This window comes from Cannabis sativa, chromosome 9 (assembly GCF_029168945.1).
Source record: "Cannabis sativa cultivar Pink pepper isolate KNU-18-1 chromosome 9, ASM2916894v1, whole genome shotgun sequence".
NCBI classification, from domain to species: domain Eukaryota; kingdom Viridiplantae; phylum Streptophyta; class Magnoliopsida; order Rosales; family Cannabaceae; genus Cannabis; species Cannabis sativa.
The window spans coordinates 43401952-43429746 of NC_083609.1; the positions used below are offsets into that span (position 1 = coordinate 43401952).

General features: G+C 31.2%; 2 protein-coding genes and 1 pseudogene across 3 annotated transcripts; all 3 read left to right on the forward strand.

Annotated features, from left to right (window-relative positions):
- The first annotated feature begins 2365 nt into the window (after window positions 1-2365).
- LOC115711541 (large ribosomal subunit protein uL30z-like) lies at window positions 2366-4153 on the forward strand (annotated as a pseudogene).
- Window positions 4154-7088: 2935 nt separating this feature from the next.
- LOC115710578 (uncharacterized) lies at window positions 7089-11237 on the forward strand. The gene is made up of 5 exons (XM_061103935.1): window positions 7089-7487; window positions 8377-8654; window positions 9139-9270; window positions 9376-9492; window positions 10520-11237. Exons 2-5 carry the CDS (start codon window positions 8382-8384, stop codon window positions 10853-10855), a joined length of 858 nt encoding a protein of 285 aa, XP_060959918.1. The 5' UTR covers window positions 7089-7487; window positions 8377-8381; the 3' UTR covers window positions 10856-11237.
- Window positions 11238-12998: 1761 nt separating this feature from the next.
- On the forward strand, window positions 12999-27031 carry LOC115710581 (uncharacterized). 2 transcript variants are annotated; one of them, XM_030638944.2, is made up of 5 exons: window positions 12999-13430; window positions 15371-15418; window positions 15520-15556; window positions 25671-25769; window positions 26266-27031. In XM_030638944.2, coding segments are annotated over exons 2-5 (777 nt in total). In that variant the 5' UTR covers window positions 12999-13430; window positions 15371-15416; the 3' UTR covers window positions 26905-27031. The 2 variants fall into 2 exon arrangements, with proteins under 2 accessions (XP_030494804.2, XP_030494800.2); XM_030638940.2 differs by lacking the exon at window positions 15371-15418 and having other exon boundaries at window positions 13001-13430; window positions 15452-15556.
- Window positions 27032-27795: the final 764 nt, after the last annotated feature.

Genomic DNA, 27795 nt, shown 5'->3' on the forward strand with positions numbered 1-27795 from the left:
TTGTATATCAAGGTGTTGAGATTATTTGAAACGCACTTTTTGTTTTATATTAGTGCAAGTGGGAGTTTGTTGGGTTTTATGCCCTAAATAAAACTCATTTCAATATAATCAGATTTACTTATTAATATAGATCAGAAATAACATTTAATGTTGCATGGTTCACATGATTTATTTCATGATTATATGTACATAATGTATAGATTCATCTGAAACCCTTTTCACATACTTGATCCTGTTTATTGTGCCGTCAACACATTGGAAAGTAAACATGACTATGTGAATAAAGTTTCCTAGATTTATCAGACACAGGGTTTTACTGATATGATAATCTACAACAAGAGTTTACTTGTATTTGGAGAAATACTATGTTCTTTCCAGAACATTGGTTAAAGTAAAGCTCAGGTTGGATGCATGGAGTATGCATCGGAAGGGACCGATATTGAACTTTGACTTAGATTTATTAAACTTACCGTAAAATCTATTCAAGTCAATATCGCCAAGTTGATCCTAGATCAAATGATCTTAATCCTGTTATGATTAGGCTCAATCTTGAAAGGCTATTCGTGTTCTTTGATTAGTTAGTTAAGCCTACTTTTAAGTCAGGGTGATACGTACTTTTTGGGAACACGGTAGTGCAATTGAGTGGGAGCGCTAGCATAAACATGGAATCTATAGCTTCTATCTGGCGAATAGTAAGCAAAGGATGATTTCCTTCGAGCTTGACCAAACGAAAATAAATGGTGGAGATCTCATTTCACATAAGCTGAAATATCATTTATACGGGGTCAAGTGTTTTAAGGATAAAATACATAGTAGGGTGTTACGGTAATTTAATCCCTTTACTGTGTAGATCATTCATATAGAGGATCATTGATCACATTAGGATTATAACAATGGATAACTAATGATGTGTCTATATGGTGGAACATATAGAGCATTCTATATACTGAGAGTGCAATTCTAAGTTCTATGCGTGGATTCAACGAAGAATTAATAAGTCAGTGAATTTTAGTCCTAAATTCTTGATCTACTTATTGGAAGCTCGGTTATATAGACCCTTGGTCCCCCCACTAGTTGAGATAATATTGCTTGTAAGACTCATGTAATTGGTTTTGATTAATCAATTATAATTCTCAAATTAGACTATGTCTATTTGTGAATTTTTCACTAAGTAAGGGCGAAATTGTAAAGAAAGAGTTTATAGGGGCATATTTGTTAATTATGATACTTTGTATGGTTCAATTAATAAATATGATAAATGACAATATTATTTAATAATTATTTACAGTTATTAAATAGTTAGAATTGGCATTTAAATTGTTGAATTAGAAAATTGGCGTTTTTGAGAAAATGAGATGCAGAAAAGATAAATCTGCAAAATTGCAAAAAGTGAGGCCCAAATCCACTTGTATAAGGCCAGCCACTTTTGTAGGAAATTTAAACTGATTTTTTCATTATTTTAATGCCAAATAATTCAAACCTAACCCTAGTGGAATGCTATAAATAGATAGTGAAGGCTTCAGGAAAATTACACTTAAATTTTCTATTTTTCCTTCAGAGAAAAACCTGAGCCTTTCTCTCTCCCTATCTTTAGCTGCCACTTCTTCTTTCTCTTCCCTCTGAAATTTCGAAATTTCTTAGTGTATGAGTAGTGCCCACACACATCAAGTGATACCTCAATCATAGTGAGGAAGATCGTGAAGAAAGATCATCAGCAAAGGAGATTCAACATCAAGGATTCAGAGAAAGAGATCCAAGTTCAGATATTGATAATGCTCTGCTACAGAAAGGAATCAAGGGCTAGATATCTGAACGGAAGGAGTCATTTAATTCCGCTGCACTCAATGTAAGGTTTCTTTAACTTTATATGTGTTTAATTTATCGTTTTAGAAAGTTCATATTTAGGATGTTAATAAACATACTTGTGAGTAGATCTAAGATCCTGGTAAAATAATTTCCAACAACCCAAACCAACCCAACCCAACCCATAAAAGAAAAAATGGGTTGGGTTAGATAAATTTCAGTATGTGAATGGGTTATAAATTTCAAGGCCGATATTATTGGGTTGGGTCATTGAAATACCTTCAACCTGGCCAACCCAACCCATGCTCAGCCCTATACCAAACCAAAAAAATCTAAACCCTAAAAGCCCTCACCCTCACCCTCGACTCTCTCCCTTCTCTCTTTCTCTCTCTCTTCTTGTGCTAACTCTCCTACCGAGCTCCGCAGTCAATCTCTGCTACTTTCTCTTTATTCGCAGTATAGTTCTACCGACGCTATTCTCTCATTGTTTGCGACTATGGCTACTGCCTTTCACGAATATATTATATGCCTTGATGTTATCTTGGTAATGTTGTCGATTTCATTATGTTAATATTTGTTGTATAGGGAGAAAAATGGCGGAAGAGGAGGCAAAGGCTTTATCCTACATACCAGAAACAATATTGAAGAAGAGGAAAACCAATGAAGAAGTAGCCCTTAGGAGGAAAGCCCAATTGGAGCTCAGGAAACACGCTAGTAAGAAAGATAAGAAGGAGTATATCAAAAAGCCCGAGGAATTTGTCAAAGAATTTCGCTATAGGGTAGGCAACATTAATATATATATATTTGTACTTGTATAAAGATGTTCTAATTGCAAGCGTAGTTGTTTAGATTGATATGTATTCCGAAAAACATATTGTTTGTTCGAGATTTAGATGGAAAATGCTTAAAAGTTATGAATTTGGTTTTTTCTATGTATTTCGAAACACTTGTGTTTTATTTGGGATGAGAATCATTGTTAAACTTGCTCTGGTGTCTTTAAATTATCAAACTTTATTAAGGTATAATACACATCCAGGTTTTGTTAGTTGCTGTCTGATTCAGTTAGCTCTTTATATCCAAAAACAGCTACACTTATGTACTTTAAGCATCATTTTTCTTTTTAATCAGTTTTGAACCATCTATTTCTACTGCACGAGTGATAACCAGAGGGATGCAAATTATATTTTAGGTGTGTCTTTTGCTGTGTACCAAGCTGTAGGTGGGTTTTTTCCCCAAAAATGGATCATGGAAATAGAATGACCTATAACAGCTACAATACATTAGAATTGTTGATGACCTAGATCATGAAATGACTTTTCTTGCTTGATTGGCTTATTGAGTAATATTCTTACATGCTATTTCTATTTAGGAGGTGGACCTTGTCAGGATGAGACACAGGTTAAAGAAAAAGAGGCCAGAGTTGGCGACTCCAAAGTCGAAGCTCCTTTTCATCATCCGCATACAAGGGTAGGTTTTCAACATATTTGTATGAATTTCTTGTCTGGCTTTCTATTGACTGTTGTCTTCTGTTTATATCATTTGTCTTTGTCTAGAACAAATGACATGCATCCAGCAGTTAGGAAGACCCTTTACAACCTGAGGTTGAGGAAAGTGTTCAGTGTTGTCTTTGTGAAAGTGAATGCTTCAGTAATTGAAAAATTATAAATGGTGGAACCCTATGTTACTTATGGGTATGTGACTAGACTTCTTCATTGCTATTTGGTTGTATTATTTTTGATGTTAAACTATGCTGCAATCTCTGTTTACTGTTTCAATGATACTTTTTGCACCTTTGAAGGTATCCTAACCTCAAGAATGTGAAGGAACTGATTCACAAGAAAGGCTTTGGAAACGTAGCCAAGCAGAGGGTACCTCTTACGGATAACAATGTTATTGAGCAGGTATTCAATTGCTTAATATTTATAAATATATGTTGGATCATCTACATTAAAACACAATTTCTAACTTTCACCATATCTTCTTATTTGGCAGGCACTTGGGCAACATGGAATTCTTTGCATAGAAGATCTTGTGCATGAAATTGCTAATGTTGGTCCTCATTTTAAGGAGGTTGCTCATTTTCTATACCCCTTTATGCTCAACAAGCCACAAGGGGGTTTAAAAGGGATAAAGAAAGTCTACAAGGACGGAGGAGAATCTGGCAATCGTGAGGATCACATCAATGAGCTAATAGACAAGATGAATTAGAATGCAGAGAACATTATGGAAATATTTTTGTACCTTTCGGCTAGATGGTCCATTTTATTTTCTTTTTTATGCTAAGAATGTCACTAGTATTGTAATTTTCCTTGAAACTATTTAAAGTAGTAAAATCGTGGTGTTACTCGTACGTATAATTCTGTTGTTCACACGAAGTTTTGATCAAGTTGTGTTCGTTTCATATGTGCACGCATTTACTTTTTCTTTTCCATGGTACCCTAATAACCATGTAGTTCTGCAGAACAATCTGACATATACGTGTGATCATGACTCATTCACTGTATATTGACAATAAAAGAGAAATAATATTACCAAAGTTTGGAAGTTGTATTTTGGTGGGAAAAGAAAATGTAGGTAAAAAATTAAATGTGGAGAATAAAAAATAAAATCATTTTTTCCTATTTGTATGAAATTTTTTGTTTTTTTTTTTGAGTACATATGAAACTTTTTGTTGATTTTTTTTTCATATTTTTTCTTACATTTTTTTAACATTTTTTCTTTCACCACTAAAATCTAACTTCCAAATATTAGTGGGTCTTTTTTTACTGATTTATAACACATTATACCTAGCTTTTACGCTACTCGTGTTGTACATTTATAAAATCATTAAATATTATGATTTTTTCTTTATAAATAAATACAAAATTGAAATGGTATGACAATCTTAATTTCGTGTTTTATAGTATATTATACTTTTATTTAAGAAAAGAAGTCCTAAAAGTTACAAATTTGATGGGTTTTTATACCATTTCTGTAAAAATATAGCTTTTTTTCAAAATAATTATTTTATGAGAAAAATTTAAGAAAAAGTTGAAAAATATAAGAAAACCAAATAAAGTAACCTTAAGGTAACTAGATGGGTAACTAATTACTTTATACTATTTTTCTCATATTTTATAATTTCTTTTTAAATTTTCCTATAAAATAACTTAACTCTTTTGAAAAAGAAAGACATATTTTTACAAACTTATAACTAGGGCTGTGCATTTAACCCGGTGGGCCGACCAACCCGGCCAACCCAACCCGAAAATGGGCCGAAAAACCCAACCCATATGAGGCCGAAGTCCAATCGGTGAATAATATGCCAACCCGTCATTTATTGGGTCGGAATGGGGTTTAAATTTATTTGGTCCGATGAACCCAACCCAGACCGAAGCCCAATCATAAATAAAAAGATATTTTACTTTTTTATATACACTTATCACCCTACATATAAAAGGAAACTTTACATTTTCTTCTTACCCTAACCCTAAATTCTCTCTACCCATTTCAAAAACTCAGAGGCGCTCTTCTCCTTCTCTTACTCTCTCAATCGTTCTTTTCAAATTGAAAAAAAAAATGGTCTCTTAACCTCCTCTCTCATATCATCTCTCACACTCGTAGGCAGCCTTCTATGCGGGATAAAGCTAAGTCAAAGGTGGTGAGGTAATCTATCTTTTATAATATCTCGGAGTCGATCAATGTAGTCTTTTTCTTTTTCTTCTTGAGTAGTTTTTGCTTTACCCAGATGATTTTCTCGAGAAATCCCATTAATGAAGTTGGAGAAAAATAAAAATGCTTATTTAGTTACTTAATCTGAAAAAAGATTGCATTTTTCTTTACATATCTATGTTGAGTAAATTTTTGATGAAACACGTTTTGAACAATGGACTTTGTAAGAATTTGATTTTGAGTGTGAGAAGTTTCTTTTTTCAATTTTGGGTTCTTACCAGAATTTTGATTGTAGTGTTAGAGAAAATTATTGATGATTCAAAAATAGTTTGTTATGTGACCTGCCATATATAGTCAAGCCAAAGTTTTAACTAAAGATTTAATTTTTAGATTAATATTTGTTGTTTCTCAAGTTTAGTCTCTTTTTTATACATTTATGAAATAGAACAATGTAATGATCCCACATAGGGGTGAGCATTTAACCCGTTGGGCCGACCAAACCGGCCAACCCAACCCGTTTTTGGGCCGAAACAATCCTTTATTTATTGGGCCGAAATTAAATGGGTTATAAAAGTCTCAACCCGTGGTCATTGGGTTGGTTACGGGCTGCCTTAAGTGTAACCCATTCAACCCAACCCGAACCGGCCCAATAAGCAATTTAAAGTATATATATATATGCTATTACACATTTCTAACCCTAAGTCCCTAACAGCCGCCTGCCTTCTCTTCATCATTCATTCTTACCAAAACAAAACCCTAGCATAGGAGAACAGCTGCCCCTTCCTTCATTCTTACAAAAAAAAAAAAAAATACAAGCAGCTGAAGTTCTTCGTTCGCACGCACGAGTACCACCGTAGTACCTCCGCACCTCTACCATCGTCGTTGCCTTGCCGGAAGCCATGCCTGAGATAACACCGCATGTAAGTTCTCTTATCTTCTCTAATCCTCTTGTTCTTTTCTTTTTTTTCTTCTTTGCTGAAACAGTAATGAGCCTTATTTTTTTTTCTATTCTGTGTTGCTTGAAGTATCTCAATCGATGGCCATTGAATCGTAGATCGTCGTAGAGCCTACTCAATACTACAAACTCAGGTCTTGATCTAAACTTTCTTCACCTTATTTTTATTTTCTAATAAATAAAATAATATGATCTGGATGTTTATTGTTCAGGTCTTAATGTTTGTTATTTGTTGTTTAGGTCTTCATATTTATTTGTGATTAAAAACTGTGTTGGAATATAATTTTTTTTTTTTTGTTATTGAGTTTGTTTTATTTTATTTAGTTATGATCAGGTTATTTTTTGTAGATAATTTTAGGCTAGGAACTAAAATGTATTGCTGATTTATTTTAATCTTTGTAATGTTTGAGTACTATAGTAGTGTATATTAATATTATTTTAAATGTTGGTACTGGAAACTGATTTAATTTTATTTATAATCTGACTTTTTTATATGTATTATTTGACATTTGATTATCTTTTGTACTAATTTTTTTATTTTTGTTTGAGTTGTGTATTTAATTATTTATTTATTATTTGTAATCTTCTCTTTTTTAGAATTATAATTGTTTTGCTAATTTGGTAGAGACATTAGTTTCTAACTCAAACTTGGGTGCTTCAGAGGATTCAAATTAGTATTTGGATGAAATTTAATTTAAGTTATAAAAACCATGAAAATAGGTTCCCCTCGCATTTATTTGAGTTAGCCCATACGAGGCCCAGTTACAAAACCGAAGGTGTGTTTCAGACATAATTCTCTTCATCCTTCCAAAGAGTCTTTTTTTCTTTATTTTATTTTATTTTATTGATTATTGATACGCACATCCTTCCAAAGTCGTAGCACAACTCCTTGGCTCTCTCTCCGTTACTCAATCTCGCCTTTCTATCTCCCCTTTCTCTCCCTAACTCATCAGCTCTACCCTAGATAAATTATCAACCTCGTTCACAACTCATCGGGGACCGGAGATCGGAGATCGTAGATTAGGAATTCCTTTTCAATCATTGGCCGCCGGATAAACAATTACTGCACTCACAACAGGTACTGTAAGTAATTACGGTTTTGTTGAGGCTGCTAATGAGGATTAAATACAAAGAGTCGATGGAAAATGTGTTTGTTTTTTTGAGTATTCTCAAGTTATTATATCTGATTTGTATAGAGTTCTACTTGGGCATTCTACAGGGATATGATTTAGCTTTTATCCAATTCTCTTTTCTTTTTTTTTTCTTCTTTTTAATAGTAGTTAGGTTTTATGATGTTTAGTTGTAAGATTTAGAAATTGAGTATATTATTACCATTTAAAACGTTACAATACGAATATATGTTTATAATCATAAGATATTTTGTTCTAATCTTGATGTTTCCGAGATTTTGTCCTCATTCTTTGGATTTGAAACTTAAGGGCCAGGGCCAGTGAAACTTTCATAATTTTCTGATTTTGGTTCAATAATTTTTATTTTCTGTTTCTTTCATGTGAATCCCTTGTGTATGGTATTTGTTCCTGCATATATTTTATTTCAGTAGTGTGTTTAAGTTTGGGATAATTCTATATCTTGATGTTGATCATGAAGTGTTTGGTGACATTGAGAAACTTCTCTCCAAATAAAATCTAATTTATGGTGTTTCTAGGCGAATTGTAATTATTTTAGCAACTCACAGTGACAAATAAGTTGCCTGAACAATGTTGTGTTGTTGATTGGAGAGATATTTTGTAGTTATTCCAAATTTTATCCTGTATTTTAATAGGAGAAGAAAAATAGGCAATGCTTCATTGAAGAGTTACCATTTAATAACCTGTAGAAGTTTTGAACCAAAATGGACAATGCTTAATTGAATAGCCACCAAATAATGTTTAGAGAAGTTATGAACAATAATTGTTTATTCATATGCATCTCTTCAGCATTGTTGTTTGGTCAATATGTGTATACAGATCAAATGGCGTTGCAAGACAAGTTGGACAGGTTCAAGAGGCAGCAAGAGAAGTGCCAATCAACCCTCACCAGTATTGCAGCATCTTCTAAACCTAAACCAGCTCAGACTCAGACTCAGACTCAAAGATTCATGCACGCTGATCTTCCAGCCAGTGTCAAACCTCCTGCTCCTGCTGTCAAATTTTCTAGCGATACAGATAGACTTCAACACATTAACAGCATTCGGAAAGCCCCAGCTGGAGCTCAAATCAAACGTGTTATTGACTTGCTATATGAGGTTGGTTCAAACACAAACTTTGTTTCATGTCTTGATGAATTGTGGTCATGTTTACTAATCCATAATAAACTGTGATGGGTAATAAAAATAAGTGAAGAAAGATGGGTTTTAATGAATTTCTTCCTTAATAAGTCAGAATAGAAAGTGATAACTTGAGCTTTTATTCTTTTGTCATTCCTTCATAAGTTCTATTCATTTCAAATTAGTAAACATCTCCCTATGTTTTTGGGATGAATACGGGGCTTAAACTTGGAGTGAATGAAATTTTATGTAGTAAATATAGTTTTCATGTCTAAACTCCGAAGGACTTGTCTTTGAACTTCCTAGTTTGGAATTATTTTCTAGCTTCCTAATAAATTATCACTGGGTTTCCTCTTCTTATTAGTATTATAATTTTTGAAATTATTGCTGGATTAAAAAAATCTAGGTAGAACTAGTCTAGAAGTATGAGTTAATGACTTGCTGTGGTTATATTTGTTTGCAGACAAGGCTAGCCCTAACACCAGAGCAAATAAATGAAGCATGCTATGTGGATATTAATGCAAATAAAACTGTCTTTGACAGCTTGAGGAAGAATCTTAAAGTGAGCCATGATGGAAGACGCTTTTGTTACAAGGTTAGAAGAGTGTCAGTTATTTTATTTTGCATTTTAATAAAATTAATACGTCATTCATTCATTTCAAGAAAATAATTTGACATGTGTTGGTTCTTTGATGTATAGTCTAAGCATGACTTAAAAGACAAAAGCCAGCTTCTTTACTTAGTACGGAAATTTCCAGAGGGCATTGCTGTTATTGATTTGAAGGATTCATACCCAACTGTGATGGAGGACTTGCAGGTTTGTTTGATTTGTCAATGATTCTTTTCTTTTGTTGTAAAAATATTGGCCATCATGTATTGAGCATACTGCATTTTTTCTCCATCTGACTCGTCACAAATTTATAGAGTATAAAAAGATTTGTTCAAGAGAGAGAGAATAAAAAGATTGGTGTGATATTAAAGAAACCTGTAATGTGTAAACAAATCCTTCCATTCCCACCTCTTTATTTGTCAACCAAATGCTCTTTCATTTTATGTTGATTTTTAGAATATGAGGATTTGGACCAACAATACCCTACTGAGCTTAGCTAATTGATTGCTGTTAGGTGTGATCATTTAAACTTTTTTTTTTTAACTTGTGTGAATACACACACACATATATAAACTTTCCCTTTTTCTTCTTATGTTGCTTTGTCGGGTATGATGATTTTGATGATTAACCAATTCATGTTAGAGGTTGTGATGATTTGTGATAGAAACCAGCCTCAGTCATCCTAATGGGATAGTGTAGTTGTTGAAAGTTCTTGTCCTGAACTTCCAGCATGGCTTTATGTTTGGATCGGATTGAATGAGAAGCATTAGTTTCAGTGACCAAAGGGACATTTGATAAATGTAAATGGGATTTTAGCATTTTTTTCTCTTTCTTTTTCTCATTTGAATGATTCCGATTTTCTTTGATGATGTTAATGGCTTTACCTTACCAGAGAAGACTGCCATATTTCTCTTTTTTAGCCAAACTATGAGCATACATTCTATGATAAGGTTTATGAACCAAGATAGTGGTTGTGTTGGTATATTAATGTTATGGAAGAGTGATTAGTGGAATAGACAATTCTTAAAGTCACTTTGCAAAATGGTCTTAATTATTATTGTCGAGTGTGTCAAAGTTTATTTTGCAAAGAATTATCAAAAAGAGATTTTTGTGCAGAATGACTAAAAACAAATTCATTTTTCCAAGCAAGTCTATTATGAAAATAGCTTCCAGATTATAAGTAGATTTATCATTACATTGGAGGAATCAACATTAAGAAACTGTTCTTTTCCAGAGTCTGAAAGCTGCTGGTCAGATCTGGCTGCTATCAAACTTGGACTCTCAGGAGGACATTGCGTACCCAAATGACCCCAGGGTTCCCATTAAAGTAGACGATGACCTTAAACTGCTGTTTCGAGGAATTGAATTACCTCGCGACATGCTTGATATTGAGAAGGATCTGCAGAAGAATGGTATGAAGCCTGCAACCAACACTGCAAAGAGGAGGGCCCAGGCACAGGTCCAAGGTGTTACCCCCAAGAACAAGACCAAGAAGAAGAAGCATGAAATCAGCAAGAGGACTAAGCTAACCAATGCCCATCTTCCAGAGCTATTCCAGAACCTTAAATAATGATATTTTTTTTTCTGAAACTTAGGTCCAACCTTCATTGGACTTGCAATGAGCAAAGTTGTCTTTCGATTGATATACAACATAATCTTGCTCTGGGTAATGGATTGTGTAGATATGAATGATATACAACAAAATCAAATTAATCATTATTGAGGATTGAATACGTTATAGTCAATATTACTATTTTTTTTCAAAAAACAGAGACTCTACAAATCTATCACTCCTTATTTATTTGTTCTCTTCTCTATACACTGTACCATTTTCATCAAAGATCATTTCCGTTCTTCATTGTGATCTTCTTCCTCGTTGAATAACTTCATAGCCAAACTAATGTGTTGTAGTCAATTATATTTTTAGAAATGCAAATCAATCTTTTCGTTGAGCCCCTTCTATCTTGAGTTTAATAATTGTTTTTATAGATTTATTATGTAGCGGTTGAGTTTACTACTTATCTTGTATATATTTATGTTTTTTTTTGTACATAATTATAGAGTTGTTTCTGGTTCTTTTAATTTATAATCTGTTCTTATTATAAAACAATAAAGCTTTACAAAAATTTTGTGCATGTGAAGTGTTTGACGAAATTCCTCAACAAATTGTATTTTACTTCAAAATGTTTTGTTATATAATGTGTTTGATGTATGTGTGTCATGGCTGAAATAGATCCTTTAAAAAGAAGGGTAAATTGCGGCATAAATACTTAATATTTCTGATTTTATATACTTAAATACTTAATTTTTATTTTTGGTGGCAAAAATACCTGTTACTACCACTTCCGTTATTAACTCATAAATATAGACACGTGGAGGGCACAAATGCATTACATTTATTTATGTTATTTTAAAATTTAATATTCTTAATATAAAAAACTAAATATTACTTGTTTTTTTTTAAAAAAAAAAAATAAGAGAGATGCAATACTAAATTACCATAGCTGAGTGAACCAGTGTAGTATATGGAACATGCTTATCGAATTGAAGTGCCAATATCATGTTAAAATTGTTAATGAGAACACGTTTTTTTTTTAAAACAAGTATCATTTAGTTTCTGATATTAAAAATATTAAATTTTAAAATAAAATAAATAAATGTAATACATTTGGGCCCTCCACGTGTCTATATTTATGAGTTAATAACGGAAGTGGTAGTAGAGAATTGTAACATTAGGTATTTTTGCTACCAAAAATAAACATGAAGTATTTAAGTGTATAAAATCGGAAACATTAGGTCTTTATGCAGCAAGGAATTGCTATGTATACAATATTTTTTATTTATTTTTCACATTTTTTTATATTTTTTTTTCTTTATATAACTTGTTTTTATTTTGAGGTTAATGCTGTTTTTATTTCGAAATTATGCTGTTTTATTTTAAAAAAGTTGTTTTCATTTCGAGATTATGCTGTTTTTATCTGTATAAATAAATAAAAAGTCAATTATAAAAGTTTAAATGAAACAATAAAAAAAAAGTTATATTAAAATATAAAACATTTTAGTCCATGGTGTATGAGGAAAAATAGTTAAACATATAATAAAATATTTAAATTTTATTTTTAATATTTTAAACTATTAAAATTTTTATTAAAAGTATAAAAGAGTCTTATTAATTCTATGAAGACTTCGATGTAAAATGTTGTTTTTCTATTTTTCTCATTTTTCTCTGCTCCACCATTCTTGTTAGGGGTGCAGATGGTTTAGGTTGGGTTGGATTGACTATATTAAAGAGGTATTTTAATGAGTCAATTCAATTATTGTCTTTTAGAAAAATTATAAATCATTCAATTTATTTTTATTATTGTACAATTTAACTCTACTTAGTATATAAGATAAGGGGGTTGAGTTGAGTTAGATTGGATTTGGGTTTGGTTGAGTTCATGGAGTTGGGAGTAATATTTTAGGCTTTAATATTTATGTTACAATTACAAACAATATAAAATGATTTAATTTAGTGCATAAAAATATATCTGCGTATTAGTATGTAAATATTGTGCTTTAAAAAATTCCAAGTGGTAGTGGTAGTATTGTATGGATAACAAAAATAGTGATTAATTATCACATTAAACTTGTTGATAGAAGTAGAATGTACATGTTATGTGTTTTAGTTAGTTTTATTATAATAATATAATTTATTTATTAAAATGTAAAATATATTTTATGTATAAAAGCTGTCTTAAATTTACTTTAGAACAGTTGGATAGGGTTATGGAGTTTTTTTTGAGTGTAGGGTAATGATTTTTACAATCATATATTAGCTTAATAACTTAAACGTCCTCAGTTCGAACTCATGACCTCTCCTTTTTTTCGATCCTTCCCTCACCACTAGCCTTAGTGGCTTGGATAGGGTTATGGAGGTAGAGTCAGCTCAACTCATCTTAAATGGTATCAGCTCAAGCAGTCATGACATAACATAGCCCATTACTACAAAAATTTGGGTTGGCATGGTTGAATGTTTTCAATTTTGTGCGCCCTAATTCGTGCAAGAGCTTTTCTGCCCCCGTCAACGGCGACCCACTGCCCCTCCTAACTTCCTGGTGACTCCACTTCCAGATCTCCCTCTCCTCTGCCATCAACCATTTAAGGTATCACTTTTGGCCTTTTGGGTTTGAAGTTTGATTCTGTTGTAGATTTATTTATTTTTTCTCATGTAAAATATACTTTTTGATTTGTGTATGTCGTTGTTGGGGGTGGCAATGGAAGCTCTCTTTTATTTTAAAGATTTTAAGACGATTACAATTCATTCATCTCTTAAACACTTTGTTTTTACCGTGTGCGAAAAGATATTAATCATCTTTATCTGTTATTAATTGTTTCATGATCATATAGGAAAGCCATACCAATAGCATGGTATTTGGGCCTATCTTCATTTGAAATAATATTTGGCCAAAGACTTTCTTCTGTTCTTTTGTGCACTGCTATAGGAATGTCATACCACAGCCAACTGTTTAGCTAAGTTGGCATTTACTTTACAAGACACTAGTCTAGTGGCCAGGGATCCCTCTGTATCTGGGCTTGATGCTATTCCAATTTGTGTATTCTTTAATCTTATGAGTTAATAAAATCTTTTCTTCAAATAAAATATTAATAAGTTAAAAAGAACTTTACTGCAATGTTTGCATGGGAGTGTGATGAATCACAATTGGGTGAATCACCATGTGAATAGTTTGTTGAATGCTTTGACAGTTGACACTTGACACAATGACATCTAGGTTTGGTTGGCAGTCAAATTAAGGACTTCAATCTACATGTATCTATATAAGTTTAAAACGAAGTACATAATAAAAGTAATGATAAATGTATGAAAGGATATGCTTTGTGGTGATTCTGTTCATTGGTATTGCTCCTCTTTCATCTCATATATAAATATATATATAAATATATATATAGCCTCTTGCTTTGGACGTATTTGACTTACTGTCCACCACATAATATATATTTATATGTAGCTATCCCTACAGTCCTTTTGCATCTGTAATGGTTTTAAAGCTTATTTTTCATTTTTTTTTCTTAGCCCGAAAAGGGAGTTTCATAGTTAATCTCCTTTCCCCCTCTGCAAGCACATAGCTCTTGTCAGTCAAGCTAATTTGTGTAATTAAAATGTTACACAATTTAAAGAGTATTTTTATGCTCCAGCATGTTACACATGTATGAAAACGTGTTGTTTGAACATTTTTAGATTTGATTTGCATTAGGGACATGAAATTGTTGTTGATCTCTAAATAGGTATCTCATTTTTTCTAGGAACATTGCTTCTAATATAGATACATATAAATAGAATTGATTTGTGCGTGAAGAATTAATTGCATTGCTTTACAACATGGTATATATTGTTTTTGACATTTAGTTTGTTGTAGTGATACTTGTTTGTTTATTTGTATGGGAGAGGGTTAATAGTTATGACTGTAAAACTCTGATTGTCATTATGGAAGGTCAGCTTATATGAATGCCAAGAACCAAGAATTGGCTCAAAAAGGGGGATGTTCATTCCCATCCTTGCCGATCTGATTTGGGATCCCTGGGCTTTGCTATTCAATCCTGTTGTGGAATTGATAGAAACATAGTTGGCCGTCTTGTTATTTCCTTTTATTCTAGATTGAATTATAGAGTTGTTATTACTCAATTTTTATTGGAAGATCTCTGACTCATAGTCATTGATCGGGTAGAGTTGGCAGTTGTTCAATCAGATTGGAAACTTAGGCATTTTTTGCAATCTTTTGATGCTTTATTGCTGGCAGTTTAGTGGGCTTTTAGTTGAAGATGCTATTAAGATTTTTGGACTTTCTTCGATTTACCTATTAATGGATATTTTTCGTTTACCTTTAACAAAAAAGTATAAAAAAAGAAATTAGATGTTGAGGATCATGCATTATGGCCCGAAGCTTTTTGTTTAATGGTCTCTTTCATGATGATTCCAAAAAAGGAATACATGCAAGTTTAGATAATGAAAGATGGTGTGATAGAACAAAAACTTGTGAATTTAATCAATGTAATAGTTCTAATTTTTATTTAACTAAATTTATAGGTAATTCAAAACTTAATATCACATAACATTTGTTAAGATAAATAAAATAGTTTTGACACTAAATCCAAACTTTTATTTCAGAATCACACCTAAAAATACAAATAAGCGCAAAGAAGCAGGAAAGTTTAAATAATGGTGGGGACTGTTGGGTTGTATGAACCTGATACGTACATGGAAGCTCGGCCAACATACTGTTGGAAATTATTTTACCAGGATCTTAGATCTACTCACAAGTATGTTTATTAACATCCTAAATATGAACTTTCTAAAACGATAAAATAAACACATATAAAGTTTAAGAAACCTTACATTGGGTGCAGCGGAATATAATGACTCCTTCCGTTCAGATATCTAGCCCTTGATTCCTTTACGTAGCGAGCATTATCAATATCTGAACCTGGATCTCTTTCTCTGAATCTTTGATGCTGAAACTCCTTTGCTGATGATCTTTCTTCACGATCTTCCTCACTATGATTGAGGTATCACTTGATGTGTGTGGGCACTACTCATACACTAAGGATTTCGAAATTATCAAGGAAGAAGAGAGAGAGTGGTCAGCTAAAGATAGGGAGAGAGAAGGCTCAGTTTTTCTGAATAGAAAAAGTCAGAAGAAAAGTGTAATTTTCCTGAAGCCTTCACTATCTATTTATAGCATTCCTACTAGGGTTAGATTTGAATTATATGGCATTAAAATAATGAAAAAATCAGTTTAAATTTCCTACAAAAGTGGCTGGCCCTAAACTTAGTGGATTGGGCCTTGCTTTTTGCAATTTTGCAATTTTAACACCTTTTGTATCTGATTTTCTCAAAAATGCCAATTTCCTAATTCAACCATTTAAATGCCAATTCTAACTATTTAATAACTATAAATAATTATTAAATAATATTGTCATTTATCATATTTATTAATTGAATACCATACAAAGTATCATAATTAACAAATATGCCCCTATAAACTCTTTCTTTACAATTTCGCCCTTACTTAGTGAAAAATTCACAAATAGACATAGTCTAATTTGAGAATTATAATTGATTAATCAAAACCAATTACATGAGTCTTACAAGCAATATTATCTCAACTAGTGGGGGGACCATGGGTCTATATAACCGAGCTTCCAATAAGTAGATCAAGAATTTAACACTAAAATTCACTAACTTATTAATTCTTCGTTGAATCCACGCATAGAACTTAGAATTGCACTCTCAGTATATAGAATGCTCTATATGTTCCACCATATAGACACATCATTAGTTATCCATTGTTATAATCCTAATTTGATCAATGATCCTCTATATGAATGATCTACACTGTAAAGGGATTAAATTACCGTTACACCCTACAATGTAGTTATTCCTTAAAACACTTGACCCCGTATAAATGATATTTCAGCTTATGTGAAATGAGTACTCCACCATTTATGTTCGTTTGGTCAAGCTCGAAGGAGATCATCCTTTGCTTACTATTCGCCAGATAGAAGCTATAGATTCCATGTTTATGATAGCGCTCCCACTCAATTGCACTACCGTGTTCCCAAAATGTACGTATCACCCTGACCTAAAAGTAGGCTTAACTAACAAATCAAAGAACACGAATAGCCTTTCAAGATTGAGCCTAATCATATCTGGATTAAGATCATTTGATCTAGGATCAACTAGGCGATATTGACTTGAATAGATTTTACGGTAAGTTTAATTAAATCTAAGTCAAAGTTCAATATCGGTCCCTTCCGATGCATACTCCATGCATCCAACCTGAGCTTTACTTTAACCAATGTTCTGGAAAGAACATAGTATTTCTCCAAATACAAGTAAACTCTTGTTGTAGATTATCATATCAGTAAAACCCTATGTCTGATAAATCTAGGAAACTTTATTCACATAGTCATGTTTACTTTCCAATGTGTTGACGACACAATAAACAGGATCAAGTATGTGAAAAGGGTTTCAGATGAATTTATACATTATGTACATATAATCATGAAATAAATCATGTGAACCATGCACCATTAAATGTTATTTCTGATCTATATTAATAAACAAATCTAATTATATTGAAATGAGTTTTATTTAGGGCATAAAACCCAACAAACTCCCACTTGCACTAATATAAAACAAAAAGTGCGTTTCAAATAATCTCAACACCTTGATATGCAAATCAAGTGTAGTAGTAGTAAACTCCTCGTAATAGGATCTGAAAGGTTGAATTAACCACAACCTTTTCTCCACCATTACTCTTCCTTTAATCACAAAATCATTGATAATGTGAAATTCCTCTCTATATGTCTACTCTCTTGGGATACTGGATTCTATACCTTTGGCAACTACTTTTGGTTAATCAGGAAATTAACACTAGTAGTTTAAGGCAATTTGGAATGGTGCCAAAGATGTATAGAACTTTCCTTAGACTGAATAAGTAACTTTCCTGCAGCTTTAACATTCAGTCTCTCTCTGGTAGACTTAGAGAATTCAGATAGGTTTTTACACTTCTCCAAAATCACTATTCCACCCCCAGAGTAACCACCATCTTATCAGAAAGATTTACTAGCACATAGGCAAATTTCGAAATCTGATATGGTGTAGTCTAAGAGTTTTAAACACACCCTTATAGACTAACATATAGTTCCTCTTCTTAATCTTAAAATTTACTTGATTGTCTTCCAATGTTCTTCTCCTGGATTAATCTGATACCTACTCATTACTCCCACTCAACAGCAAATGTCTGGTCTAAGGCATACAAAAGCATATCTAAGACCTCTCACTGTTGATATAAGAAATTCTTTCATGGCTTTATCTTTTCTGGAATAGTTAAGACTTTTCCTTAGATAAATAAAATCTATACCTAAGAAGTTGTGAAGCTTCTATAGATTGCCATTAGAAAGAAAATGCTTCAGCATTTTACTAAAGTAAGTTGCTTGCATTAGAGTAAGTAATTACCAGGTATACCATAAGCCATAGGTTTAGATAAACTCAAACCTATAATGCTAGGAACAGGAAGTTTGTTAAGTCCATAGAATAGACTTATTAACTAAAATTTCCTTTTATGTCCTTGTAATAGAAAACTTTAGGTTACTCCATGTGAATGGATTAAACCATAGTTCTATTGGCTTTCTTCTTAGTTTCTTATCTTGACAATCCATTACTTGTTTAAACTCACAATGGATTTTAATCACTAGTGTCTCCCAAGTCATAAGAAGGTGAGTTCCTAGAAACTCTCCCACTACGACAAGGCACCGTGAATTATGTCTAAGAAAACTAAATGGTATTGATCTCTTCGGTTGTGACAAGACAACAGAGGCAGTGGGATCATCATATGTTATATAAGATGATAGAACACTTTTGGAATCAAGAATTAAATATCTCCTTTATTTGCTACTTGTTTTCAGACTTAGTCATTATCTTAGAAAAGTAGTATTTGTTTGAACAAAAACTTTCTTATCTATTGACAATGGGATGGTCCACCCCTAATCACTTAGAATAGCTAACAAACCATGGTTAATGGTTCTAGCTTTTCTTAAGATTTTGATTAGGTCATCCATGAATCTAGTAATGATTTACATTAAGTATACAACCATTACATCATTCTGAAATTGTATTACCATAGAAGGAATTAGGCAACGACTAGTAACTAATCATCAACATGCAACTCGAAATTTCTGGGGAGGTAAGTTTGGATATAATTCAAAAATCAATGTAATGATCTTTGAACTGCATATCTACTAACTATTTCTCCACCCCTATCAGTTCGCAAGATCTTTAACCACATACCTTAATGGTGTTTAACCATTGCTAGAAATTGATGAAATTTTTCAAACATTTCAAATTTCTTTGCATAAGGTATAATCTAGAGTTATCGTTTTAAGAATACAACGAAAAACTCATATCCACCCCTGAATGTACATCCATCTGCGAATGAGATGAACTACTTTCAGTGGATATAGGCATATTAACTCTTTGCAGAGATTGATCTTGTCAAAACCACTATGAACAAGATACAAATGCCATAGATTAAAAAAAATGTGGTAGTGTCTTTGGATGATATAGGTTTAGTTACATCAAAGAGTTCTTAGAATACTTCAAGTGGATCCTGGTCACAGAATACCTAACTCACATTCCATACAGTTTTAATCCATTAATAAAAGATGGATATTAAACACTTGAGAAAGTGTAACTGTATTGTATTCTGGAATTAGAAATTTAAGAAAATTTCTATTTGGAATCTAAAATTAAAGTCAAAGACTTAAATTTATACCAAATATAATGAGTAATTCTATCTTGGACCAGCACTACTAATACAAACTCTAAGTCAGATTTGCCCATACAAGTAGGAGATTTCTAAGATTGAGGATTTATATCAATTGGGAATAGAATTTCGGGATTATAATCATATGCGTCATATAAAATGACATGAAATGATTTATAGACCATTCATCCAATGATATGTTTTGAAAGCTAATTCGAAATGAATAAGCTAAGAGGAATTAGGATAATTTCGTTTAAAATAAGAATCCAACGATGCTTCGATTAGCGAAAGTCAAAGTAATCTTATTTATATAATCTTCTTGTTTCATATCGTAAAAATATTAGTCTAAGGTGTCATCAATTGATGAACAGCTAGATGTCGCATGTACAATATTTATCTTTCGAAATCTAACACTATTATGTATGTCTAATGGTGAAAATCCACTAGGGATTTATCTCATTAGATAAACAAGCCAAGTTAGACCAACAATGAAGATTCGAAATTAAACTACAACTTAATAACAGAAAATAACATGGTTCAATATAAATTCATACACAATTCAGAAATTATAAGCATATAGCAAGTAGGAATGACAAGTGAAAATACTAAAACTTACAATCCTAAATAATTTCCAAGGTTTTCAACAAACTGATACAGTGTCCAGGTAGGCGAGAGTCAAAGCATCATTTATTGAATAGAGTTGTCAGCTCATCTAAAATAGAAACCATTCTAGCAACCTTTTATTCGATCAAAATAAGAATCCAACGTTGTCCCGTAGGCGAGAGTCAAGGTTATTCTCATTTTATGAGCTTCACCATTGTTTCATGTTTCATAAGTTTATCTCTAAGTAGTCACCGTAGGGGAGAGTCTAATAGAGACGAAAACTTACAAAACACTTATCAAATGAAATCTTACGGTGTTAAATGCGTTCAACGAATAACCATCCATAGGGGGACGAAGTCTAGCGTCTCGAGGTTATATTGAAAACATTTAACTTTTGTAAGACCAACAATGGAGATCGAATATCTTAATAATAATCAAGCTCATTATTTAAAGTGAGTTGTATTTTCTTTGATTCTCTTTATTTAATCTATTTATTTTAAATATATATTTATTTAAAATTTCCAATTTAGAATGAAAAATTCTAAATATAAATTTTAATTTAATATTTATAAATTTTACTTAGATGGATATGAAAATAATATGAATTATTTCCATCTTAGTAATAATTTCCAATAAATATTTAGAAAAATATTCAATTTAAGTTGTTACAAAATTAATTTAAATTAATTTACAACTCAAATTTAATTTTCTATAAATATATATTGCATTTCGAAAAATTAAAGTATTTAAGAATACAATTTTCGAAAAATGCATATTAAAATAAAAAATAAATCTTGGAAAAATTATTCTAATTTAATGTTGGCCCAAAATTAATTAATAAAATTAATTTACAACAAAAAATATAATTTTCCTATTTAATTAAATATATAAGAAAAATTTCAAATATTTAAGTATAATGATGAAAATCAACTTAAATATTAATTTTCTATTTAATTAAATACACTAGAAAAATACTTCAAGCAAAAATATCATCTATCTAGATTTTTCTTTGACTAATTAATTCAATTTCTAATAATATACTTTAATTTAATTTATTTTAAATTAATCAATAAATGAAAAAAATCATTGATTTAAGTTGATCCAAGAATTAATTAAAATAAATAATTAATTGACAACTTAATCTATTTTTCAAGATAAAATTCGAAATTCTAGCATTTAAGAAATGCAATTTCGAAAATTGATTAATAAAATAAAAAAAATATATTTTGAAAATTATTTAAATTTAGTTGAAAAAATAAATTTCAACTAAAAATAATTTTCTATTTAATTAAATGTCATGAAAAAAGAAATATTTAAGTATGATGATTAAATCAACTTAGATATTTTATTTTCAAATTAATTAAATGTATTAAATTCAAGAAATAAATAATTAAGTGTAGAGAAGGCTTAATTATTAATCTCTAGTTTAATACTAGGAAAAATATACTTAAAATAAATTGTACCAAAATTAATTATATAAATAATTAATTTCACAATTTATAATATTTTCCTATTTAATATTAGAAATAATAAGTAGTCTAGAAATAACTATCTAGAAAATATCTTATTTGACTAAGTATCTTTTCTACAAAATTTGAAAAAATATCTAATTTAAGTTGTATTAGAAAAAATCTAGAACCTAAATATTTTTCAAATTTAAATTTAATTAAATATCAAAAATTAAGTTGTAACCACTTAATTTGAAAATATTCCATTTTAAGTTAATATTCGAAAAGATATTAACTTAAAAAAATATCTAAAGAATCTTAATAACCAATGCCTAAAATTCCTCAACTTAATTTTGAAATTTGAAATTCAAAAGATATTCAGATTTAAGTTGGTTAGTTGAAGATAACTAAATATCAACTTAAATAGGAATATTTAATGAAAAATTTAAATTAAGTTCCAGAAAGAATCTAGATGGTTATAATTCTATATTTAATTAAATACAAGAAAATACATATAGTTTAGCTTAGAATATAAAATTCCTTAAACTATATTTTTCTTAAATTAATTTCAAAATAAATGAAATTAATTATGTTGCTAATCAATTTTATTAGGTTAAACTAGTTTAATTAACCTAGTACAGTCATTCAAATCAGGCAAATGGGCCTTCACAATTGGGGTGGTTTGTGTGAGGGGGTGCTGGGTTCAGTATGTCGTACCCACTTCTATGGCTCCCAACTCTCACACAAGGCCCAAAAGAGAGGAATTTAACCTTAATAAGAACAACTGTTATTCATTGAATAAGCCCAATAACTAAATGGGCCTAAATAAATTCTATCAAGAACTATGATAATTTATTTTAGCAACAACAACCTATATGCATCTATAATGAAATTAAACACATAGGCTCACACAGGCACACTTTGGATGGGTCCTATCATGTTGCTAGGTCATACACAGATGAAAGAAGATTGTAAAATTTACCTGTTACAAATTATTAACTTGACCAAGGGAGCCATCAGATCATTAGATCTGGCAAAAAGTAACCATGGCTATTTGCAATCAAGTAATAATAGGTTTTGAAAACTTACAAACAAGCTAAAACACATACTCCTGCAACAGGGTTAGCTGGATAGTTGGAAGTAGGATTTATTTAATTTTAAATAAATAATTTCGAATAAATAAATAATTAAATTAAAAAAAAATTTAATATTCGAAAAATAATTTAAAAAAGAATTAATTTCGGAATTTAAAATTAAATTTCGAAAATAAAAAAATTTAAAATTAAACCTACTTTTTATCTTATATCTATTTAAAATTACATGATTATAAATATCTATTTTAAATTTAAATAAGGTCAAAATATCTTAAAAAGATTTAAAAAAAAACTTAAAAGATAAGATATTTTTAAATATCTTAAAAGATAAGATATTTTAAAATATCTTAAAAGATTTTATAAATATCTTAAAAGATATTTTTAAAATATCTTAAAAGATATTATAAATATCTTAAAAGATATTATAAATATCTAAAAAATCTGACCTTAAATTTAAAAAAAATATAATCAAATTTAAAAATAAGATAGATTTTTAAGCAAAAAGATAAATACTAATTCTATTCGAATTCAAATTACACTAATATCTTGAATTAATTTTAAAAAAAATTAAATTAATTCAAAATGATAATTAGAATTGAATTAGGAATAGTAATAGTATATATACAAAACCATACAGAAAATTGGAAGTTAATTCCATGAAAAAGTATGAAAAATTGAAGAAAAAGGAAAAAATCCGAAACTGTACGGACAGTTCTGCGATCGCAGGAAACTATCAGCACAGCCCCGATTTTGTCAAATCTTCAAAAAATCATAACTAATTCAAATAAAATCCAAATTGAGTTCTGTAAAAGGCTAACTTGCTTAATTTTTTCCATACTATCCAATAAAAATAATTCCAGAATCGAAATCACAATAATTTTTCACGAAAATTTCACAAACATCAATCAATCATCAAATAACACTCAATACAACATGATACCATCCAAAGAACATACAAACAATCGTTTTAAAGTCCAAATTACATGTAAGTAAATCAATTACCATGGCTCTGAGGCCAGTTGTTGGAAATTATTTTACCAGGATCTTAGATCTACTCACAAGTATGTTTATTAACATCCTAAATATGAACTTTCTAAAACGATAAAATAAACACATATAAAGTTTAAGAAACCTTACATTGGGTGCAGCGGAATATAATGACTCCTTCCGTTCAGATATCTAGCCCTTGATTCCTTTCTGTAGCAGAGCATTATCAATATCTGAACCTGGATCTCTTTCTCTGAATCTTTGATGCTGAAACTCCTTTGCTGATGATCTTTCTTCACGATCTTCCTCACTATGATTGAGGTATCACTTGATGTGTGTGGGCACTACTCATACACTAAGGATTTCGAAATTATCAAGGAAGAAGAGAGAGAGTGGTCAGCTAAAGATAGGGAGAGAGAAGGCTCAGTTTTTCTGAATAGAAAAAGTCAGAAGAAAAGTGTAATTTTCCTGAAGCCTTCACTATCTATTTATAGCATTCCTACTAGGGTTAGATTTGAATTATATGGCATTAAAATAATGAAAAAATCAGTTTAAATTTCCTACAAAAGTGGCTGGCCCTAAACTTAGTGGATTGGGCCTTGCTTTTTGCAATTTTGCAATTTTAACACCTTTTGTATCTGATTTTCTCAAAAATGCCAATTTCCTAATTCAACCATTTAAATGCCAATTCTAACTATTTAATAACTATAAATAATTATTAAATAATATTGTCATTTATCATATTTATTAATTGAATACCATACAAAGTATCATAATTAACAAATATGCCCCTATAAACTCTTTCTTTACAATTTCGCCCTTACTTAGTGAAAAATTCACAAATAGACATAGTCTAATTTGAGAATTATAATTGATTAATCAAAACCAATTACATGAGTCTTACAAGCAATATTATCTCAACTAGTGGGGGGACCATGGGTCTATATAACCGAGCTTCCAATAAGTAGATCAAGAATTTAACACTAAAATTCACTAACTTATTAATTCTTCGTTGAATCCACGCATAGAACTTAGAATTGCACTCTCAGTATATAGAATGCTCTATATGTTCCACCATATAGACACATCATTAGTTATCCATTGTTATAATCCTAATTTGATCAATGATCCTCTATATGAATGATCTACACTGTAAAGGGATTAAATTACCGTTACACCCTACAATGTATTTATTCCTTAAAACACTTGACCCCGTATAAATGATATTTCAGCTTATGTGAAATGAGTACTCCACCATTTATGTTCGTTTGGTCAAGCTCGAAGGAGATCATCCTTTGCTTACTATTCGCCAGATAGAAGCTATAGATTCCATGTTTATGATAGCGCTCCCACTCAATTGCACTACCGTGTTCCCAAAATGTACGTATCACCCTGACCTAAAAGTAGGCTTAACTAACAAATCAAAGAACACGAATAGCCTTTCAAGATTGAGCCTAATCATATCTGGATTAAGATCATTTGATCTAGGATCAACTAGGCGATATTGACTTGAATAGATTTTACGGTAAGTTTAATTAAATCTAAGTCAAAGTTCAATATCGGTCCCTTCCGATGCATACTCCATGCATCCAACCTGAGCTTTACTTTAACCAATGTTCTGGAAAGAACATAGTATTTCTCCAAATACAAGTAAACTCTTGTTGTAGATTATCATATCAGTAAAACCCTATGTCTGATAAATCTAGGAAACTTTATTCACATAGTCATGTTTACTTTCCAATGTGTTGACGACACAATAAACAGGATCAAGTATGTGAAAAGGGTTTCAGATGAATTTATACATTATGTACATATAATCATGAAATAAATCATGTGAACCATGCACCATTAAATGTTATTTCTGATCTATATTAATAAACAAATCTAATTATATTGAAATGAGTTTTATTTAGGGCATAAAACCCAACACATACCCACTTGAATGGTATTCAAAGCTGGCAGCTCTCACTCCTCACCACAACTTGGCTTGGGACGTTGGCACGGGCAATGGCCAAGCTGCTATTGGGGTTAGTTTTTCTTTTCTTCATCATCTATTTCTTTCTCGTGATTTATTCATTTTGTTTATGAAATATATATAGGTGGAAGCTTTTTGTTTTTTGACTGTTTCCTATAGAAACTACACCTCTTAAAGGATCATATTCTTTTTTTAAAAGGATTTTATCACATCCATTTAAAGTGGCTAGTTTTAGTTTCTTATAAGGATAATGGTCATTGATTTCAGCTGATTAATTTAAAAACTCCTATGACATGAAATCTAGCTCTAGATCACTAAGATCAGAAGTGCCTCCATCCCTTTTTTTCCTATTTTTTTTCCTTTCACATTGTTGATCTCATTTGGCCAAGATTTTTATATCACACTGTTGATCTCGTTTTCAGATCACTAAAATCGTCTTTAACAACTTCAATTTTTATGACGTGTAATTTTATTAACGAAGTTAGACTAAATCATCTTTAACAGCCTCAATTTTTATGTATGTATAGTAACAAAGTTTCAATGACCAGGTGTCTGAGCACTACAAGCAAGTGATTGCAGCGGATGTAAACATGGCCCAGCTAGAGCGAGCTACTCCCCATCCTCGAGTCCGATACCTCCCCACTCCTCAAACCATGAATGACAACGAATTAGTGTCGTTGATTGGGGGAGAAAATTCTGTGGATCTAATAACCGTTGCAACAGCAGTTCATTGGTTCGACCTTTCACACTTCTATTTTATTGTTTCTCGGGTTTTGCGCAAGCCAGGAGGAGTGCTTGCTGTTTGGTCCTACTTTGACATGGCTGTGAGCCCCGAATTCGACTCCCTCTTCAAAAAATTTCACGACTCATTGCTGCCGTTTTGGCCCAAGGAAGTCAGAGACTACGTGCATGAGGGTTACAAAACGTTGTCGTTTCCATTTGAGAGTGTTGGGTTAGGTTCTGAGGGGAATCCACTGCCCTTGGAGATACATAAACAACTTTCTTTGAATGGAATTTTGAAGCTGTTCGGGTCTTTCTCTCCTGTCAATGTGGCTAAGAGCCAGGGTCTGGATTTGTTATCCCCAGAGGTGGTTAAAGGCTTTGAGAATGCTTGGGATGGACCTCTTACTTTGGTCAGGGATGTTACCTACAAAGCTTTTATGCTAGCTGGAAAGGTTAGGTCTTAATTAGTCTTGTGCTTTTTATTTCTACTGAATAAGTTGTAAGAATTTTATTAATCTTATGTATAAACATTACTAATCAAAGCTTTTATATTTTTAATATTATAAAAATTTACAAATAATATTATTAATAGTAGAAATTCATAACTTTTTATAAAATTTTTTATTAGTAAAATAATTTTTTATGATCATAGAAATGACCAAAATTATATTATGCGACTATAAACGACCATTATGGTCGCAAAACGACTTTAGATTTACAGTGTGCGATCATTATAGTCTCATAGAGTAAATTTAGTGAGGTAATTTTATAAATTTTAGTGTTTGAAATGGTTAGTTTGGAAATTTCTCCATTTGGCTTTCTTAAAAATACACAAGAACGAGTCAAGTTGTTGTATTGAAATATATCTGTATATTCTGTGGTCCTCTTCCTCACACGGGGAAAGAAAAGAGAGGGGCCTTTTGAGCTTTGAAAATTGTACTGAGGAATTTTGATGTATTTCTCAACTTTAAAGGTGAAGATACCTGAAGTAAGTGAAGATTGTAAAGAAAAGTTTATAATGGAAAACTCAGTTCATAGAGTCATGAGTGTTATTACATTTCATTGTATAGCAAAAAGTGAATACAAGCGATAAAATGAAAAACCAATATAGGCATTACACGTGACAGAGAAAGGGCACAGAATACAATGCCTAGCAGAAAAGTTTATTACAAGGGAAAATGAGGTAATGATTACAAAATCAGTATTGGGATTCTCTCATTCAATACGCTCACCACTCCTCTGGCAGCTCATGATTGGGAATCAATATCTCTAACACCACCCCTCAAACGAGAAGGTGATATGGTCACATTGAGTTTGTTGATTTGAAACTGAATTCGAGTTGGAGTGAGTCCTTT

Excerpts from the sequence above, each read along its gene's own strand:
- LOC115710578 (XM_061103935.1), top strand. The coding sequence starts at position 8,382 with ATGGCGTTGCAAGACAAGTTGGACAGGTTCAAGAGGCAGCAAGAGAAG. Across the intron at positions 8,655-9,138 it reads TTATTGACTTGCTATATGAG|ACAAGGCTAGCCCTAACACC; the intron begins GTTGGTTCAAAC and ends ATTTGTTTGCAG. Across the intron at positions 9,271-9,375 it reads GAAGACGCTTTTGTTACAAG|TCTAAGCATGACTTAAAAGA; the intron begins GTTAGAAGAGTG and ends TTTGATGTATAG.
- LOC115710581 (XM_030638940.2), top strand. The coding sequence starts at position 15,503 with ATGGTGGGGACTGTTGGGTTGTATGAACCTGATACGTACATGGAAGCT. Across the intron at positions 15,557-25,670 it reads CGTACATGGAAGCTCGGCCA|ACATACCCACTTGAATGGTA; the intron begins ACATACTGTTGG and ends ATAAAACCCAAC. Across the intron at positions 25,770-26,265 it reads ATGGCCAAGCTGCTATTGGG|GTGTCTGAGCACTACAAGCA; the intron begins GTTAGTTTTTCT and ends TTCAATGACCAG.